Consider the following 20,279-nt stretch of genomic DNA (forward strand, 5'->3'; position numbering starts at 1 on the left):
TGATGTTGTAGGAGTGTTGTTATAACAGTTAGTGTTGTTATAACAATTCTATATTTATTTAAAGTTGCGCATTTTGATGTGACGTCACATTCCTCACCCCCCCCCCGTCACACATCGTCACAAATGTCTGACCCCCCCCCCCCAGGTGCGTGACGTCATTTATGGACGGCCCCTACACCACCGATAAATACTGGCACCACGATCAACACCAACAAAAAACACCACCATCGCCAACACTACGATAATCTATTATTAACCACCACAGCCATCATCACTCGCACCACCACGAACAACTTTAGCCATAGTATAAAACAATAAAAAAAATATTTTTATTATTTTATTGTTTCCCTTCTACGTGACTTTACCGAAAGAACCAAGAATATGAATCTCTGCAGTCACGAAAGCTTTGAATCAAAATTTTTAACTTTAGCCACGTTAACTCTACCGTTTAACCCTGGATCTGGTTCCCATTGTTCACCATGGGATCCGGTTTCCATTGCTGATCATAGGATCCGGATCCCATTGTTTAACAAAACTATCCGGACCAAATTGTTAGTGTTTGATCCCCATCATAAGGTTTAACATTTAATCCAGATCTCCCCCCGCCGCCCCGCCCCTTCCCCCGCCGCCCCGCCCCTTCCCCCCGCCGCCCCGCCTCTTCCCCCCGCCGCCCCGCCCCTTCCCCCCCGCCACCCCGCCCCCCTCCCGCCGCTCCGCCCCCTTCCCACCGCCGCCCCGCCCCCTTCCCCCGCCGGCCAGCCAATCGCAGCCCACCGCCCCTCCGCCCCAATGCGCTCTCTGGCAACTGCAGCGGCCCCGTCCGATCGCTGCCTCGGGCCAGCCACCCGCTATGGTGAGGCTACGCAGGAAGTGGCTGGCGCTGGTGGTCTTCGTGGTCTTCGTCGTGGGGGTCATGATGGGGCTCGGGGCCGTGTCGCGACGGCCCGACGACGACGACGACGGGGCCGGCGGCGGCGGCGGCTCCTTGTGGGAGTTCATGCCGCGACCCCGAGCCGTTGGCGGAGGCGACCCCCTCGCCGCTCCCGCTCGGCCGGCTCCCGCGTCGCCTCTGCCGGCGGGGCCGCCGGGCGAGACCGAGGCTTCCGACGGCGACCAGGCCGCATCTACGGGACTCGTCAAGGGGGACGGCGCGAATGGGAGCAGCAACAACAACAACGATAACAACAACGACAACGACGGAGGAGGAGGAGACGTGAATTACGACGTGCACATCTTCTACTACGCCTGGTTCGGCAACCCGCGCTTCAACGGTCGCTACGTGCACTGGAACCACGCGCTGCTGCGCCACTGGGACGCGAAGGTAGCGGCCGCCTGGCCCACGGGGGCCCACGAGCCGCCGGGAGACGTCGCCGCCTCCTTCTACCCCGAGCTGGGCCCCTACTCGTCCCGCGACCCCGCCGCCGTGCACGGACACATGCGGCAGCTGCGACACGCCGCTGCTGGTGAGCCCGTCCGCCCGCTCGTTCCTTCATTCTCTCGACTTTCGTTCTCTCGTTCCTTCATTCTCTCGTTCCTTCATTCTCTTGTTTATTCGTTCTCTCGTTCCTTCATTCTCTCGTTCCTTCATTCTCTCGTTCCTTCATTCTCTCGTTCTTTCGTTCTCTCGTTCTTTCATTCTCGTTCCTTCATTCGCTCGTTCCTTCATTATCTCGTTCTTTCGTTCTCTCGTTCTTTCATTCTCGTTCCTTCATTCGCTCGTTCCTTCATTCGCTCGTTCCTTCATTATCTCGTTCCTTCAGTCGTTCTTTCGCGCATTCGTTCGCTCGTTCGCTCGCTCATTCGTTCGCTTCATCGTTCGCTCGCTCATTCGGTCGTCTCGTTAATGCATTCCCTCGTTCCCTCATTCGTTCCCTCGTTCCCTCATTCGTTCCCTCGTTCCCTCATTCGTTCGCTCGCTCATTTGGTCGTTTGTCAATCCGTTCGCTCGTCCATTCGTTCGCTCATTCATTCGCTCGCACGAGTGTTGTGTTCATTCGAGGGGGGAGGGGGGGGGCATGCCACTCAGTCATTCGCACGGGTGTTTATGCGTTCGTTCACTCTTCATTCATTTGTATGGGTGTTCAGTGTCGATTCGCTCACTCAGTCGGTCGCATGGGTGTTTGTGTGCGCGTTCAGTCGTTCGTTCAGTCGGGTTGGAGTGTGTCACTCCCTTACTAAATCATTCGCACGGGTGTTCATTCGTTCGCTCATTCAGTTGAATGGGTGTTCAGTCGTTCGTTCAGTCGGGGGGATGACGGGCATGTCACTCGTTTATTAAATCATTCGCATGGGTGTTAATTTGTTCACTCATTCGTTTGTATGGGTATTTAGTCGTTCGTTGGGGGGGGAGGCATGTCATTCGCTTTTGTATTCATTCGCATGGGAGTTCATTCGTTCACTCTTTTGTATGGGTGTTCAGTCAAGAGGCGATTCGCTCACACATTCAATCACATCCATGGGTGTTCTTTCGTTCAGTCAGCCGTTCAATCGGTCGTTGAGTTGTTTCGTTCAGTCGAGGGCACATGGCTCATTCATTCAGCGGTACATTTGTATGGGTGCCGAGTCCTTCATTGACTCTCGTGGCTCATTCATTGCCTCGTCCTGAGAGGTAACGGAGACTTGGGGAGGCCTTCTAACTAGCAGTGGATAGACCGTGGTTGTATATACGTAGAATTTCCTTATTACAGATAAATTCAGACCTTATTGGTCACCCCGTGCCCCTTAGAAATCTCAACGTTCATCCTCCAAAGTCCCATCACATGGGAGAAACACAAACAAAGACAACATTGTTTTGCCCATATTGAAAACGGTTGTACACCAATTGGGCCAGAAAATTAAATTTCCCTCGACAAGAATACGGGGTAAACCGTATGGGTTGACACGGTATGAATTTCTTTTGCACCGTACATAGAGCCAACCGTGCTAATTGGAGGTGCGGGGAAGGACAGCGATGACACGGGTGTGAATTAATTCAGTTGTATCGTTTTGCACGGGTGGTCAGTCATTCAGACGTCCTTCTCATTCGCGTGCGAAGAGTTTCAGTCATTCACCCGGTCATTGCACTGGACGGACGTTCAGTCGTTCAGCTTGCCAATGAGCCTCCGCTACGTCTTCTCGGCCAGCAATTAGTACCGGCTGTGGTGTGTTAAACGTCAGCACTGGGGAGACAAAGGCGGCCGGGCGTCGTGTGGGCCACACCTTCCTCTCATGAGGTGGGCGCGTGCCGGTGTGCCGAGTTTGATTCCCGCTCGCGGCCGGCCAACACCGGCGGCGATTATCTGAACCGGTCCTGGACCTCTCCCCTAGGTCGACTCGGCCTCGAATGAGTTACCTGGGTGCGGTGGGTAAAAACACCGCCAGCTGGGGAGACAAAGGCGGCGGGCCCACCCCCTCGTGCACCGTGCCGGCCTTCATAGGTGCCGCTCGCTTAGCGCACCGCTCGCCCCCCCGACAGTCCGTCGAAGGCTACACGCCGACTTTCGCGTGTTTTGGCGCAGGTGTCCTCGTGCTCTCGTGGTACCCCCCCGGCAGGAAGGACGACAACGGCGACCCCGTGGACGACCTCGTGCCCATGCTGCTGGACGCGGCTCACCGCCACGCGCTCAAGGTGCAGCCCGGCACGGCGGCCGCGACGCTCGAGCTGCCTTGGTTTCGGCGAGGGGACGGTCCGCTGTCCGAGTGACGTCGCATCGTCACGACGCCCGGATGCACGGCGCGATGGGTGTCGGACTAGGGGGCGCGTTTTTTTTTTGTGTTTCTCGCACGGATGCGATTCGGATGTACGGCGTGATCAAGTGAACGGAACTACGGTCGGTCGCGCGGGTGGGGATAAGCGGACGTATGGCTGCCTCGAGGTTAGCGTCGCGAAACAAAGGCATAGGGATGCTGCTGAATGCTTCTAGAGGCCACCGAGCATAAACAAGAAGGCATTGGGATGCTGCTGGATGCTTCTAGATGCTACCTAGTGTCACACAGCAAAAGGCTTTGGGGTGCTGCTGGACGCTTCTAGATCCTACCTAGCGTCACACAGCAAAAGGCTTTGGGGTGCTGCTGGACGCTTCTAGATCCTACCTAGCGTCACACAGCAAAAGGCTTTGGGGTGCTGCTGGACGCTTCTAGATCCTACCTAGCGTCACACAGCAAAAGGCCTTGGGGTGCTGCTGGACGCTTCTAGATCCTACCTAGCGTCACACAGCAAAAGGCTTTGGGGTGCTGCTGGATGCTTCTAGATCCTACCCAGCGTCACAAGAAGGAATTGGGATGCTGCTGCATGCTTCTAGAGGCCACCGAGCGTCACAAGAAGGCATTGGGATGCTGCTGGATGCTTCTAGATGCTACCCACCGCGCGTCCTCAGTCTTTGTTCAGCCCTGCGTGCGCATCTCACGCACGTTATCGCGGACCGTGGTTTCAGCCCATGCTGTATATTCATTATATAACACGGTGACCTTCAGGAAACGCAACTACTACCGCATTGCAGGAGAGCAGGCTGCACGTTCAACGTTTGCATCATACGTAGACAACCGAGGTGCGGGGGAAGGACAGCAAACTAAACAAAAGACCAAGGAGCAAGTTGTAAAGAAATGAGTTTGTCAATCTAGATGACGATGATTTCAAAGTAGCAGGGCTCCAGCTGCTTCTTAACATCGCAAGGAAGAGCGTTCCAGACGGCTGCCGAAGCGCATTTTAACTCTCGCAGTGCGGTGACCACTGTCTTTGTTCGACGGCCAGCCGAAAGGGTAGTATATAGTGTAGTGTATAGAGTAGTGGGTAGTGTAACGTGTAGTGTATAGAGTGGTATATAGAGTAGTGTGTAGAGTAGTGTATATTGTAGTGTATCGTGTAGTGTATATGGCATCTGATAGAGCGTGATGCAGTGACCATCTTTGTCTGTCTGGTTGCAGGTGACGTTTCACATCGAGCCGTACAAGAACAGGGACGAGCGATCGGTCCGCAACGATGTCAAGTACATCATCGATAGGTGAGTCGTACCTTTGTTTATGTTTTTAACAGGTAAGGGCCCACTGAGATAAGCAGCTGGTTTTCAGAAGCGACCTGGCTGTCACAAATTGTAGCTCAACGAAGTGACTTATTGGCTTCGCGTCGATGGGCAGTGTTAGTCTGTGAGCAGTGTTAGTCTGTGAGCAGTGTTAGTCTATGGGCAGTGTTAGTCTATGGGCAGTGTTAGTCTGTGGGCAGTGTTAGTGTATGGGCAGTGTTAGTTTATGGGCAGTGTTAGTCTATGGGCAGTGTTAGTGTATGGACAGTGTTAGTCTATGGGCAGTGTTAGTCTGTGGGCAGTGTTAGTGTATGGGCAGTGTTAGTCTGTGAGCAGTGTTAGTCTATGGGCAGTGTTAGTCTGTGAGCAGTGTTAGTCTATGGGCAGTGTTAGTCTATGGGCAATGTTGAGTCTGTGGGCAGTGTTAGTCTGTGAGCAGTGTTAGTCTTTGAGCAGTGTTAGTCTATGGGCAGTGTTAGTGTATGGGCAGTGTTAGTCTGTGAGCAGTGTTAGTCTATGGGCAGTGTTAGTCTGTGGGCAGTGTTAGTCTATGGGCAGTGTTAGTCTGTGAGCAGTGTTAGTGTATGGGCAGTGTTAGTCTGTGAGCAGTGTTAGTCTGTGAGCAGTGTTAGTCTGTGGGCAGTGTTAGTCTATGGGCAGTGTTAGTCTGTGAGCAGTATTAGTCTTTGAGCAGTGTTAGTCTATGGGCAGTGTTAGTCTATGGGCAGTGTTAGTCTGTGAGCAGTGTTAGTCTATGGGCAGTGTTAGTCTATGGGAATATTGAGTCTGTGGGCAGTGTTAGTGTATGGGCAGTGTTAGTCTGTGAGCAGTGTTAGTCTATGGGCAGTGTTAGTCTGTGAGCAGTGTTAGTCTATAGGCAGTGTTGAGTCTGTGGGCAGTGTTAGTCTATGGGCAATGTTGAGTCTGTGGGCAGTGTTAGTCTATGGGCAGTGTTAGTCTATGGGCAGTGTTAGTCTATGGGCAGTGTTAGTCTATGGGCAGTGTTAGTCTATGGGCAGTGTTAGTCTATGGGCAATGTTGAGTCTGTGGGCACTGTTAGTGTATGGGCAGTGTTAGTCTATGGGCAGTGTTAGTCTCTGGGCAATGTAAGTCCCTGGGCAATGTTAGTCTATGGGCAATGTTAGTCTCTGGGCAATGGAAGACTATGGGCAATGTTAGTCTCTGGGCAATGTTAGTCTATGGGCAATGTTAGTCTCTGGGCAATGTAAGTCTATGGGCAATTAGTATGGGCAATGTAGTCGTATATATAAATAAACACGCATTATTTTGTTGCTATACATGTTCACGTGATGATGATCCCACTTTGTTGGGCTATCAATCCTATCATCTGTGATGGGCAGGTCGCTTCTTCTTACGTTGCAGCTCAGCGGGCTTTGCCTGTTAAGAAAACAAATAGTTTTGGTTTCATTCGTGTGTTTATTTTTTTCAAGTGATTTGTTTACCTAATCTACACTCTGCTCTCTTATCGTGCGTTTGCATCATTTGCTGTGGTCACGTTCTGATCCCATGCCCCTGCTGGGACATCTGTTCAAAAAAAGAGCTTTATAGCTCTTCGGATTCCCCCTCCTGCAGTATAACTAAATATACTGATTCCGATTCTGCTCATGTTTGCTGCACACACCTTTGGGTTTTCTCCCTGAGCAGAGAAGTCATCCCACGTGCAATTGTCACGACCATTGTTGGCCAACATCCCAGCGCTTGCCAAAAAAAAAACGGCTCATTTGAGATCGTACGGAACAGCAGGAGCAGCAGCACCCCCCCACCACTACTGTGGATAACTTGGCAGGATCCTCGTGAAAGAGATAGAGATGATGATGATGAGACTCTCCTGGGTAAACAAGCTTAACTTAAATAACGAACATTCATTCAGCCGTTTGTTGACTCATTCGTCCATCCGTGAACGGGTGACCAAATGGGTGACTGATCGGGTGAATGAATGAGTGACTGAACGGGTGACTGAACGGGTGACTGAACGGGTGAATGAACGGGTGACCGAAAGGGTGACCGAAAGGGTGATTGAACGGGTGACTGAATGAATGGGTAAATGAATTGGTGAATTACTGAACTGGTGACAGAACGGGTGACCGAACGGGTGACCGTACGGGTGACTGAACGGGTGACCGAACGGGTGACCGTACGGGTGACTGAACGGGTGACCGAACGGGTGACCGAACGGGTGACCAAACAGGTGACTGAAGGAATGTGTGAGCGAGCGGATCGATGAGCGAACGAAGATGTCTCTCTCTCTGTCTCAATGTCTCTCTGTCTCTCTCTCTGCCAACCTTTTCCAGCCTGGTTGAGAATCAGAAGATTTATTTAGACTGCAGGAGAAGGAATCAGAATAGCTATAAAGCTATGTCCAGTATGGGGGGCACGGGGTCAGAGCGTTGCAACAACAAACGAGACCAGAAAACACGACAGTCACAAACATATTCTTGGTTCTTTCGGTAAAATCACGTAGAAGGGAAACAATAAAATAATAAAAATATAAAACAATAAAATTATCACTACGTTTCGACTGCAACACAAGCAATCATCAGGTGTGAAAACCACATTTTTAAAAAAAACGCCACTTTTTTCAAATTTTTCATGCTGTAGTTTTCACACCTGATGATGATTGCTTTTGTTGCAGTCGAAACGTCGTGAGAATTTTATTGTTTTATATTTTTATTATTTTATTGTTTCCCTTCTATGTGGTGACTTTACCGAAAGAACCAAGAATATAAATCCCTGCAGTCACGAAAGCTTTAAATAAAAATATAGTCACAAACATATTAATAAACGATGAATGAATATCTTGATTTGAAGCTTTCGTGACTGCAGGAATCCATACTCTTTGGTTCTTTCGGTAAAGTCACGTAGTAGGTAGAAAATAAAATAATTCACGACGTTTCGGGCGCAACACTAGCGTCCTTCATCAGGTTTTATTCAATTTGTTTTATTCATTTTGATTTATTTCATTTGATACCTACGTTACTTTACCGAAATAACCAAAGAGGATGAATGAATAATTTGCACGAGTCCCGATTTATCAAGCTTGGGCCAAGGTCACGCACAAGAGAAACAAAAATAGTCCCAGACCACACCAAGATAACAACCGCACGGAGGTAGTAGTTAGTGGCAGTGGTCCATCGTTGAAATGGCGTGCAAACATTGAGCTTATCGATTAACTACGCAGGGCAGTGGTCAAAGTTCGCAAACCGCATTGGCAAATGGTGACTGCTGTGTCCGGCACTGGCACTCTGCTTCAGGATGTGTTGTGTTTTTATTATTTTGAAGGATGGTTGATGGAGGCAGCGCCAGGCCGGGCGTTTCTACTGGACGTGCATGTTGAACTTCTTGTGCACCGTGCGTAGCCAACCGCGCGAATCGAAAGTGCGGAGGGAAGGACCACAAACTAAACTCAACAACAACAAGCAGTTGTAAATAAATTCGTTTTCAATGTAGTATAGTGGTGTAGAGTAGTGTCAAGTGAAGTGTACAGTAGTGTTAGCGTCTAGTAGTGTACAGTGTAGTGTATAGTAGTGTAGTATGTAGTGTATAGTAGGATGTAAGTGTACGTTTAACTTCTTTCGCACCGTGCGTAGCCAACCGCGCTAATTGGAGGTGCGGGCGGAAGGACCACAAACTAAACACAACAACAGCAACAACAATCAATTGTAAAGAAATGAGATTGTCAGTCCAGATTCTGTAAAAGTGCATAGCTCCAGTGGCTTCCAAATACCGGAAGGAGGAGCGTTCCGGAATCGGAATCGGTATTGACGCTGGAGGAATCCGATGAGCTATAAAGCTCTTTTCCCACAGACGTCCAGGCGGTGCCGCAAGAATCCAGCGCTGGCGTTCCTGTTGAGGGGCTTCCGCCGACGGTTCTGCGTGGACGACTTAAAATTGGTGCACCTCACCCACCCACTCCCCCCCCACCCACCCTCCCCCCCCCGCGTCGCCCGCCAGGTACGGCAACCACCCGGCGTTCCACCGCTACCGCACGAGCTCCGGGCAGGCTCTGCCGCTGCTGTACGTCTACGACTCGTACCTGACGGCGCCCGACGCCTGGGCCGAGATCCTCACCCCGGGGGGCGCGCAGAGCGTGAGGGGCACAGAGTACGACGCCGTCTTCCTGGGTGAGCGGGGGGGGGGGTGAGGGGTGGGGGTGAGGGTGAGGGTGGGGGGCGAGTGAGGGGGCAAGCGATTGATAGATGCTCGCGGGCGGGTGAGCTTGCGGGGAAGATCTCTCCGCCATCACCACCGCTACCCAGTGCCAGATGATCCTAGTAGCACAAGTAGCTACATATGTAGTAGTAGCTACGAGCCCCACACTTTCAAGTGCCCCGCGCTAAACGCCTTCAAGCTATCAATTCCGGTTCGGTGATTCTGCACTTGCTCTATTACTATAGTACTATACCGCCTTTAACTTTTTATGAACGACCGGGTGTTTAATGTTAGCGATTTGTCGTATTATCCGGTTGTATAGCAAATGAATAAATAAAATTACTTTACTATACAACTTAAACATTTGTATTGAAACCATTCAGGGCCCCTTTATAATATTTGTGCTACAGGCCCCGCACTTAGTTTAATCCGGCACTGCCGCTACACCTCCCCCCCCCCCCCCCCCCCCAGCACTGGTGGTGGAGCAGCGCCACCTGGGCGAGATCGCCCGCGCCGGCTTCGACGGCCTCTACACATACTTCGCCACCAACGGCTTCTCGTTCGGCTCGTCGCACCACAACTGGCGCTCGCTCAAGGCGTTCTGCGACGCCAACGGCCTCCTCTTCGTGCCCAGCGTGGGGCCCGGCTACGCCGACGCCAGCGTGCGGCCCTGGAACCAGCAGAACGCTCGCGGGCGCGTCCACGGCAGGTTCGGGACCCCGCCCCGCTCGTTCATTCATTCCGCCCATTCGTTCACCCACTCGTTCCTTCACCCGTTCGTTCATTTTACCTTGTCCATTCACCTGTTATTTCAGCCGCTCGTTCACCCGGGCAGTCATTCGCCCGTTGAGTCATTTATTTACCCATTCCTTTCACCCACTCATTCATTCACCCGTTCGTTCACCCGTTCATTCACCCGTTCATTCCTTCACCTGTTATTTCACCCGTTAGTGTAAAGTGCAGTGTATACTCGTGTATAGTGTAGTAGTGGATAGTGTAGTAGTGTAAAGTGTAGTGTATAGTGTAGTAGTGTAAAGTGTAGTGTATAGTGTAGTGTATAGTAGTGTATAGTGTAGTAATGTAAAGTGCAGTGTATAGTAGTGTATAGTGTAGTAATGTAAAGTGCAGTGTATAGTAGTGTGTAGTAGTGTATAGTAGTGTATAGTGTAGTAGTGTATATTAGTGTATAGTGTAGTAGTGTATAGTAGTGTATAGTGTAGTAGTGTATAGTAGTGTATAGTGTAGTAGTGTAAAGTGTAGTGTATAGTGTAGTGTATAGTGTAGTAGTGTAAAGTGCAGTGTATAGTAGTGTATAGTGTAGTGTATAGTAGTGTATAGTGTAGTGTATAGTAGTGTATAGTGTAGTGTATAGGAGTGTATAGTGTAGTAGTGTAAAGTGCAGTGTATAGTAGTGTAGTAGTGTATAGTGTAGTGTATAGTAGTGTATAGTAGTGTATAGTGTAGTAGTGTAAAGTGCAGTAGTGTATAGTAGTGTATAGTGTAGTATATAGTAGTGTATAGTGTAGTAGTGTTAAGTGCAGTAGTGTAAAGTGTAGTGTATAGTGTAGTGTATAGTAGTGTATAGTGTATAATGTAGTGTATAGTAGTGTATAGTGTAGTGTATAGTGTAGTAGTGTAAAGTGTAGTGTATAGTGTAGTGTATAGCGTAGTATACTAGTACAGCACACCGGTGTGCTGGAGAGCCAAGCCACGACATTTACCATCTGAGTGCGACGTTTCCGCCATGTGATCACGACCGGCTTCATCAGGCGACGGGCAGATTTGTGGAGAAGTCCTCCCGTCTCGTTCCTTACGTGAGGCTACGTGGGGTGCCTTTGCCTTTCCGTGCAGGTATTACGAGGCCGCGTTCCGCGCCGCCCTGCTCACGCGCCCGGAGATCATCTCCATCACCTCCTTCAACGAGTGGCACGAGGGCACACAGATCGAGACGGCCATCCCCCGCAAGGGGAGGGGCCGCGACGGGGGGGCGGGGGCCGGGGGGGGCGCCCCCTACCTCGACTACCTGCCGGGGCCCCCCGACATGTACCTGTCGCTCACCAGGAAGTGGGCCATGAGGCTGAGGAAGGAGAAGCAGCAGTGGCTCATGTGATGGGGGGGGGGGGGTGGTGGGTGGTGGGTTACGGAGGTGAGCGTGTGGGAGGGAGAGTAAGAGAGAGAGAGACGGAGAGAGGGTGGGGAGAGAGCGGAGAGAGAGAGAGTGTGAATGAGAGGGAGAGAGACGGAGAGAGGGTGAGGAGAGAGAGAGAGTGTGAATGAGAGGGAGAGAGACGGAGAGAGGGTGGGGAGAGAGAGAGAGTGTGAATGAGAGGGAGAGAGATGGAGAGAGCGGAGAGAGAGCGGAGAGAGAGAGTGTGAATGAGAGGGAGAGAGATGGAGAGAGGGTGGGGAGAGAGCGGAGAGAGAGAGTGTGAATGAGAGGGAGAGAGGGTGGGGAGAGAGCGGAGAGAGAGAGTGTGAATGAGAGGGAGAGAGACGGAGAGAGGGTGGGGAGAGAGAGAGAGTGTGAATGAGAGGGAGAGAGACGGAGAGAGGGTGGGGAGAGAGCGGAGAGAGAGAGTGTGAATGAGAGGGAGAGAGACGGAGAGAGGGTGGGGAGAGAGCGGAGAGAGAGAGTGTGAATGAGAGGGAGAGAGACGGAGAGAGGGTGGGGAGAGAGTGGAGAGAGAGAGTGTGAATGAGAGGGAGAGAGACGGAGAGAGGGTGGGGAGAGAGCGGAGAGTGTGAATGAGAGGGAGAGAGACGGAGAGAGGGTGGGGAGAGAGAGATGGAGAGAGAGAGTGTGAATGAGAGGGAGAGACGGAGAGAGGGTGGGGAGAGAGAGAGAGTGTGAATGCGAGGGAGAGAGACTTAGAGAGGGTGGGGAGAGAGCGGAGAGAGAGAGTGTGAATGAGAGGGAGAGACGGAGAGAGGGTGGGGAGAGAGAGAGAGTGTGAATGCGAGGGAGAGAGACTTAGAGAGGGTGGGGAGAGAGCGGAGAGAGAGAGTGTGAATGAGAGGGAGAGAGACGGAGAGAGAGTGTGAATGAGAGAGAGAGAGACGGAGAGAGGGTGGGGAGAGAGAGAGAGTGTGAATGAGAGAGAGACACAGAGTGCGGAGCGATGGAGAGAATGGTGGAGAGAGCAGGAAGAGTGTAAATGAGAGAGGGGAGAGTGATAGTATATTTATTTAGATTAATACGTGCGAGAGAACATCTCCGTGTGTAACACTGTGGGTGCAGTGACTGTGATGGGTTGTTGGTGTGTGTGTGATGGTGTGTGTAGCAGTGTTACCGTACGGCAACCACTACCACCACAGTGTTACCGACCTGTAACCACTACCACCACAGCGTTACCGATCGGTAACCACTAGCAAAGAGGTGTGGGGGTTGTTTTTGCCAGATGACGTGCGGTGTGTGTCTATATGTAGAGGAGCGGTGGCGCAGTGGTTGGCACGCTGCGCTACGAAGCCCAGTGAGCCGAGTTCGATTCCCAACCGGGGCTAACATCGGTGGGTGAGCGAGATTTTAAAGCGGCGTGCCTGCGGGCCCCCCCTTGATTGTATAACCGATGCGGCGGTGCGGAAACTTCGGCACCGGGGAGACAGAAGCAGTCGGGCTTGGCACACAGGCCACAACGCCCCATCGTGCAGGAGAAATCGCGGTGGCTAGGAGATGTTAGCTCCCTCACCTGGTGTACAGGAGGTCGTGGGTTCCATCCCGACCCTTATACACCTGCTGCTGCTGCTGCTGCTGTGTATTTGGAGCTTGCGTGTCTCTCTCATCATCATCACGGTGGCTAGGAGATGTTAGCTCCCTCGCCTGGTGTACAGGAGTTCGTGGGTTCCATCCCGACCCTTATACACCTGCTGCTGCTGTCTATTTGGAGCTTGCGTGTCGCTCCGTGGTCACGTGGATTTTTCTCCGGGCCCTCCGGTTTTTCCCCACCAGCATTTAGAATCGACGTTTAGAGAATTTGGCTGCTGCTATAAATGTGCATGCGATGATGATGATGACGACGACGACGGCGATGATAATCCCGCTTCGTTGGAACAGTCATTTGTGATGGCCCGGTTGCTTCTGAAAAAGAGCTAGGTAGCAGATCATTGGGCCTTACCCCGTATGGGTGCGTCGTTCCGGCCTTAATAGGTGCTCGCTAACGGTACTTTCCCCAAACTGCCTGTGTCGGCTACACGGCCGCGGCAGGGAATCGAACTCTTCCCGAGTGCTTGCGAGCGAGCGAGCGTGCGAGTGCACGTCAACACCAGAAGAATCTTTTTATAAACGAGTGAGTGTGAGATTCTCTGCGGTGGTTGTGGTGGTGGCAGTGGTGTGTTCCGTGTGTTAATAGAGAGTGTTAATAGAGAGTGTTAAAAGAGAGTGTTGGAGTTGCTGCCTGTTGGCTGAGTTTAACTCGGACAATTCTGGAACGGGAATCTGACTTTTCGGGAGGAAGGAATTGATTTCTAACTGTGACGTGGTACCGTTTTGGTGGTAACAGTCCTAGGCTGACTGAGACATAATTGCGGGTTTGGTGTACAGTGGGAAAATATAGTGGTCCTACCACTCGCTCGTCCACTCACTTGTCCACTCACTCATCCACTCACTAGTCCACTCACTCATACACTCACTCATCTACTCACTCACACATTCACTCACACATTCACTCACTCATCCACTCACTCATCCACTCACTCATTCACTCACTCATCCACTCACTCATCCACTCACTTATCCACTCACTCACCCACTTCACCCTTTGACTCAATTACTCACCCACCCATTCAATTACTTACCCATCCACTCATTCATTAATTTACCGAGCCACTCACTCGTCCACACATTCACCCACGCATTCACCAACTCGCCCAATAAATAACTCGCTCACCCATTAACTTATTTAATTAGTCACCCACCCGCTCGTCCACCCGCTCGCCCACCCACTCGCCCACCCACTCGCCCACCCACACACCGACTCACTCGCCCACCCACACACCGACTCACTCGACCCACCCACACACCGACTCACTCGCCCACCCACACACCGACTCACTCGCCCACCCACACACCGACTCACTCGCCCACCCACACACCGACTCACTCGCCCACCCACACACCGACTCACTCGCCCACCCACACACCGACTCACTCACCCACCCACACACCGACTCACTCGCCCACCCACACACCGACTCACTCGCCCACCCACTCACCCACCCACACACTGACTCACTCGCCCACCCACACACCGACTCACTCGCCCACCCACACACCGACTCACTCGCCCACCCACTCGCCCACCCACTCGCCCACCCACACACCGACTCACTCGCCCACCCACACACCGACTCACTCGCCCACCCACACACCGACTCACTCGCCCACCCACACACCGACTCACTCGTCCACCCACCAGGGTTGCTGCCTATGTGGGAGATATGTCGAGGTTGGATCCGAGGAGAGGTGTCAGTCGAAGTGTGTGGGCGAGTGTGTATGTGTGCGCGCGTGTGTGTGTGCGCGTGTGAGTGTACGTCCTGTCATTCTTTGCGTGGCTGTGCGTATACGATAATAATTATTATGCGAGTGTGTATTTATACAAGCGTGCGTGTTTGTGTTTATATTTGAGGTTGTGTGTGTGTGTGCGTAAGCACAATGTTATCGTGTTATTATGACTCTCTGCATTATTCCTGTGTATAGCTTCACGCGCGTTTTCCAGCCTTCGTGTAGTCATATTGCCAAGACCACACACGGGTGTACACGTGTGTGTGTGTGTGTACACGTGTGTGTACGTGTGTGTGTGTGTGTACACGTGTACACGCGTGTGTATGTACGCACGCGTGTTCGTGTGTACACGTGTACACGCGTGTGTGTGTGTACACGTGTACGCGCGTGTGTTCGTGTGTACACGTGTACACGCGTGTTCGTGTGTACACGTGTACACACGCGTGTTCGTGTGTACACGTGTGTGTGTGTGTACACTCGTGTGTATGTACACGCGCCGTGTGTGTGTGTCTGTGTACACGTGTGTACACGTGTATTCGTGTGTACACGTGTGTGTGTGTGTACACGTGTGTGTGTGTGGTTGCATCGTGGGATCACGCGAGTTTGGCAGCAGTGGCAGCTTTTGGGTGGTAGGAGGCCTTCATCCAGCAGTGGATTGACCAGCTCATGACGATGTGAACCTTCAACGTGCGCAGGTACCACGCCCCCGCGTCAATCCACTGCTGGGTGGGCGCCTCCCCCACACCGTGCGTCAGTGGGGATCGCTTCACCGTACTTAACCCCCTGCCGCTGGTCACGTGCCCGTTCGGTGAAGGCGGGGAGGGAGCAGTGGACGTGGGAGCATAGGAAGTACAGCACAACAACGGGGGGTTTTTCAGCACTGCTGTCCGCCGCTCGAAGCGTGGCCTCGCAAGCCTACAACAACTGTGGAGGGACTCCGCTACTTACGAACGAGTTAGGTTCCAGAGGTGCTGTTCGTGAGTCGATTCCAAGCTTGTTGTACGGCGTGTACACTCGACAAGGGGAATGGCTTTAAAAGTGTTTAATCTACTGTAGATGTAGATGCCACTGGTTCTTCATGTTCTGTAGATGCCACTGGTTCTTCATGTTCTGTAGATGCCACTGGTTCTTCACGTTCTGTAGATGCCACTGGTTCTTCATGTTCTGTAGATGCCACTGGTTCTTCATGTTCTGTAGATGTAGATGCCACTGGTTCTTCACGTTCTGTAGATGCCACTGGTTCTTCATGTTCTGTAGATGCCACTGGTTCTTCACGTTCTGTAGATGCCACTGGTTCTTCATGTTCTGTAGATGCCACTGGTTCTTCATGTTCTGTAGATGCTACTGGTTCTTCATGTTCTGCAGATGTAGATGCCACTGGTTCTTCATGTTCTGTAGATGCCACTGGTTCTTCATGTTCTGTAGATGCCACTGGTTCTTCATGTTCTGTAGATGTAGATGCCACTGGTTCTTCATGTTCTGTAGATGCCACTGGTTCTTCATGTTCTGTAGATGCCACTGGTTCTTCATGTTCTGTAGATGCCACTGGTTCTTCATGTTCTGTAGATGTAGATGCCACTGGTTCTTCATGTTCTGTAGATGCCACTGGTTCTTCATGTTCTGTAGATGCCACTGGTTCTTCATGTTCTGTAGATGCCACTGGTTCTTCATGTTCTGTAGATGCCACTGGTTCTTCACGTTCTGTAGATTCCACTGGTTCTTCACGTTCTGTAGATGCCACTGGTTCTTCATGTTCTGTAGATGCCACTGGTTCTTCATGTTCTGTAGATGCCACTGGTTCTTCACGTTCTGTAGATACCACTGGTTCTTCATGTTTTGTAGATGCCACTGGTTCTTCATGTTCTGTAGATGCTACTGGTTCTTCATGTTCTGTAGATACCACTGGTTCTTCATGTTCTGTAGATGCTACTGGTTCTTCATGTTCTGTAGATGCCACTGGTTCTTCATGTTCTGTAGATACCACTGGTTCTTCATGTTCTGCAGATGTAGATGCCACTGGTTCTTCATGTTCTGTAGATGCCACTGGTTCTTCATGTTCTGTAGATGCCACTGGTTCTTCATGTTCTGTAGATGCCACTGGTTCTTCATGTTCTGTAGATGCCACTGGTTCTTCACGTTCTGTAGATTCCACTGGTTCTTCATGTTCTGTAGATGCCACTGGTTCTTCATGTTCTGTAGATGCCACTGGTTCTTCATGTTCTGTAGATGCCACTGGTTCTTCATGTTCTGTAGATGCCACTGGTTCTTCACGTTCTGTAGATTCCACTGGTTCTTCATGTTCTGTAGATGCCACTGGTTCTTCATGTTCTGTAGATGCCACTGGTTCTTCATGTTCTGTAGATGCCACTGGTTCTTCATGTTCTGTAGATGCCACTGGTTCTTCATGTTCTGTAGATGTAGATGCCACTGGTTCTTCATGTTCTGTAGATGCCACTGGTTCTTCATGTTCGGTAGATGCCACTGGTTCTTCACGTTCTGTAGATACCACTGGTTCTTCATGTTCTGTAGATGCCACTGGTTCTTCATGTTCTGTAGATGCTACTGGTTCTTCATGTTCTGTAGATACCACTGGTTCTTCATGTTCTGTAGATGCCACTGGTTCTTCATGTTCTGTAGATGCCACTGGTTCTTCACGTTCTGTAGATTCCACTGGTTCTTCACGTTCTGTAGATTCCACTGGTTCTTCATGTTCTGTAGATACCACTGGTTCTTCATGTTCTGTAGATGCCACTGGTTCTTCATGTTCTGTAGATGCCACTGGTTCTTCACGTTCTGTAGATTCCACTGGTTCTTCATGTTCTGTAGATGCCACTGGTTCTTCATGTTCTGTAGATGCTACTGGTTCTTCATTGTCTGCAGATGTAGATGCCACTGGTTCTTCATGTTCTGTAGATGCCACTGGTTCTTCATGTTCTGTAGATGCCACTGGTTCTTCATGTTCTGTAGATGTAGATGCCACTGGTTCTTCACGTTCTGTAGATGCCACTGGTTCTTCATGTTCTGTAGATGCCACTGGTTCTTCACGTTCTGTAGATGCCACTGGTTCTTCATGTTCTGTAGATGCCACTGGTTCTTCATGTTCTGTAGATGCCACTGGTTCTTCATGTTCTGTAGATGCCACTGGTTCTTCACGTTCTGTAGATTCCACTGGTTCTTCACGTTCTGTAGATGCCACTGGTTCTTCATGTTCTGTAGATGCCACTGGTTCTTCATGTTCTGTAGATGCCACTGGTTCTTCACGTTCTGTAGATACCACTGGTTCTTCATGTTTTGTAGATGCCACTGGTTCTTCATGTTCTGTAGATGCTACTGGTTCTTCATGTTCTGTAGATACCACTGGTTCTTCATGTTCTGTAGATGCTACTGGTTCTTCATGTTCTGTAGATGCCACTGGTTCTTCATGTTCTGTAGATACCACTGGTTCTTCATGTTCTGCAGATGTAGATGCCACTGGTTCTTCATGTTCTGTAGATGCCACTGGTTCTTCATGTTCTGTAGATGCCACTGGTTCTTCATGTTCTGTAGATGCCACTGGTTCTTCATGTTCTGTAGATGCCACTGGTTCTTCACGTTCTGTAGATTCCACTGGTTCTTCATGTTCTGTAGATGCCACTGGTTCTTCATGTTCTGTAGATGCCACTGGTTCTTCATGTTCTGTAGATGCCACTGGTTCTTCATGTTCTGTAGATGCTACTGGTTCTTCACGTTCTGTAGATTCCACTGGTTCTTCATGTTCTGTAGATGCCACTGGTTCTTCATGTTCTGTAGATGCCACTGGTTCTTCATGTTCTGTAGATGCCACTGGTTCTTCATGTTCTGTAGATGCCACTGGTTCTTCATGTTCTGTAGATGTAGATGCCACTGGTTCTTCATGTTCTGTAGATGCCACTGGTTCTTCATGTTCTGTAGATGCCACTGGTTCTTCACGTTCTGTAGATACCACTGGTTCTTCATGTTCTGTAGATGCCACTGGTTCTTCATGTTCTGTAGATGCTACTGGTTCTTCATGTTCTGTAGATACCACTGGTTCTTCATGTTCTGTAGATGCCACTGGTTCTTCATGTTCTGTAGATGCCACTGGTTCTTCACGTTCTGTAGATTCCACTGGTTCTTCACGTTCTGTAGATTCCACTGGTTCTTCATGTTCTGTAGATACCACTGGTTCTTCATGTTCTGTAGATGCCACTGGTTCTTCATGTTCTGTAGATGCCACTGGTTCTTCACGTTCTGTAGATTCCACTGGTTCTTCATGTTCTGTAGATGCCACTGGTTCTTCATGTTCTGTAGATGCTACTGGTTCTTCATTGTCTGCAGATGTAGATGCCACTGGTTCTTCATGTTCTGTAGATGCCACTGGTTCTTCATGTTCTGTAGATGCCACTGGTTCTTCATGTTCTGTAGATGTAGATGCCACTGGTTCTTCATGTTCTGTAGATGCCACTGGTTCTTCATGTTCTGTAGATGCCACTGGTTCTTCACGTTCTGTAGATACCACTGGTTCTTCATGTTCTGTAGATGCCACTGGTTCTTCATGTTCTGTAGATGCTACTGGTTCTTCATGTTCTGTAGATACCACTGGTTCTTCATGTTCTGTAGATGCTACTGGTTCTTCATGTTCTGTAGATGCCACTGGTTCTTCATGTTCTGTAGATACCACTGGTTCTTCATGTTCTGCAGATGTAGATGCCACTGGTTCTTCATGTTCTGTAGATGCCACTGGTTCTTCATGTTCTGTAGATGCCACTGGTTCTTCATGTTCTGTAGATGCCACTGGTTCTTCATGTTCTGTAGATGCCACTGGTTCTTCATGTTCTGTAGATTCCACTGGTTCTTCATGTTCTGTAGATGCCACTGGTTCTTCATGTTCTGTAGATGCTACTGGTTCTTCATGTTCTGCAGATGTAGATGCCACTGGTTCTTCATGTTCTGTAGATGCCACTGGTTCTTCATGTTCTGTAGATACCACTGGTTCTTCATGTTCTGCAGATGTAGATGCCACTGGTTCTTCATGTTCTGTAGATGCCACTGGTTCTTCATGTTCTGTAGATGCCACTGGTTCTTCATGTTCTGTAGATGCCACTGGTTCTTCACGTTCTGTAGATTCCACTGGTTCTTCATGTTCTGTAGATGCCACTGGTTCTTCATGTTCTGTAGATGCTACTGGTTCTTCATGTTCTGCAGATGTAGATGCCACTGGTTCTTCATGTTCTGTAGATGCCACTGGTTCTTCATGTTCTGTAGATGCCACTGGTTCTTAATGTTCTGTAGATGTAGATGCCACTGGTTCTTCATGTTCTGTAGATGCCACTGGTTCTTCATGTTCTGTAGATGCCACTGGTTCTTCACGTTCTGTAGATACCACTGGTTCTTCATGTTCTGTAGATGCCACTGGTTCTTCATGTTCTGTAGATGCTACTGGTTCTTCATGTTCTGTAGATACCACTGTTTCTTCATGTTCTGCAGATGTAGATGCCACTGGTTCTTCATGTTCTGTAGATGCCACTGGTTCTTCATGTTCTGTAGATGCCACTGGTTCATCATGTTCTGCAGATGTAGATGCCACTGGTTCTTCATGTTCTGCAGATGTTGATGCC

At 50.3% G+C, this 20,279-nt stretch overlaps 1 protein-coding gene across 1 annotated transcript; it reads left to right on the forward strand.

The window, feature by feature from the left end:
* The first annotated feature begins 767 nt into the window (after positions 1–767).
* MANEA (mannosidase endo-alpha) lies at positions 768–11,277 on the forward strand. Its single transcript, XM_032976731.2, has 6 exons — positions 768–1,463; positions 3,498–3,607; positions 4,903–4,979; positions 8,970–9,139; positions 9,639–9,876; positions 11,019–11,277. Exons 1-6 carry the CDS (start codon positions 851–853, stop codon positions 11,275–11,277), a joined length of 1,467 nt encoding a protein of 488 aa, XP_032832622.1. The 5' UTR covers positions 768–850.
* Positions 11,278–20,279: the final 9,002 nt, after the last annotated feature.

The sequence above is a fragment of the Petromyzon marinus genome, chromosome 60, assembly GCF_048934315.1.
Source record: "Petromyzon marinus isolate PM22_M1 ecotype Great Lakes invasive population chromosome 60, UKy_Petmar_22M1.pri1.0, whole genome shotgun sequence".
Taxonomy (NCBI): Eukaryota; Metazoa; Chordata; class Hyperoartia; order Petromyzontiformes; family Petromyzontidae; genus Petromyzon; species Petromyzon marinus.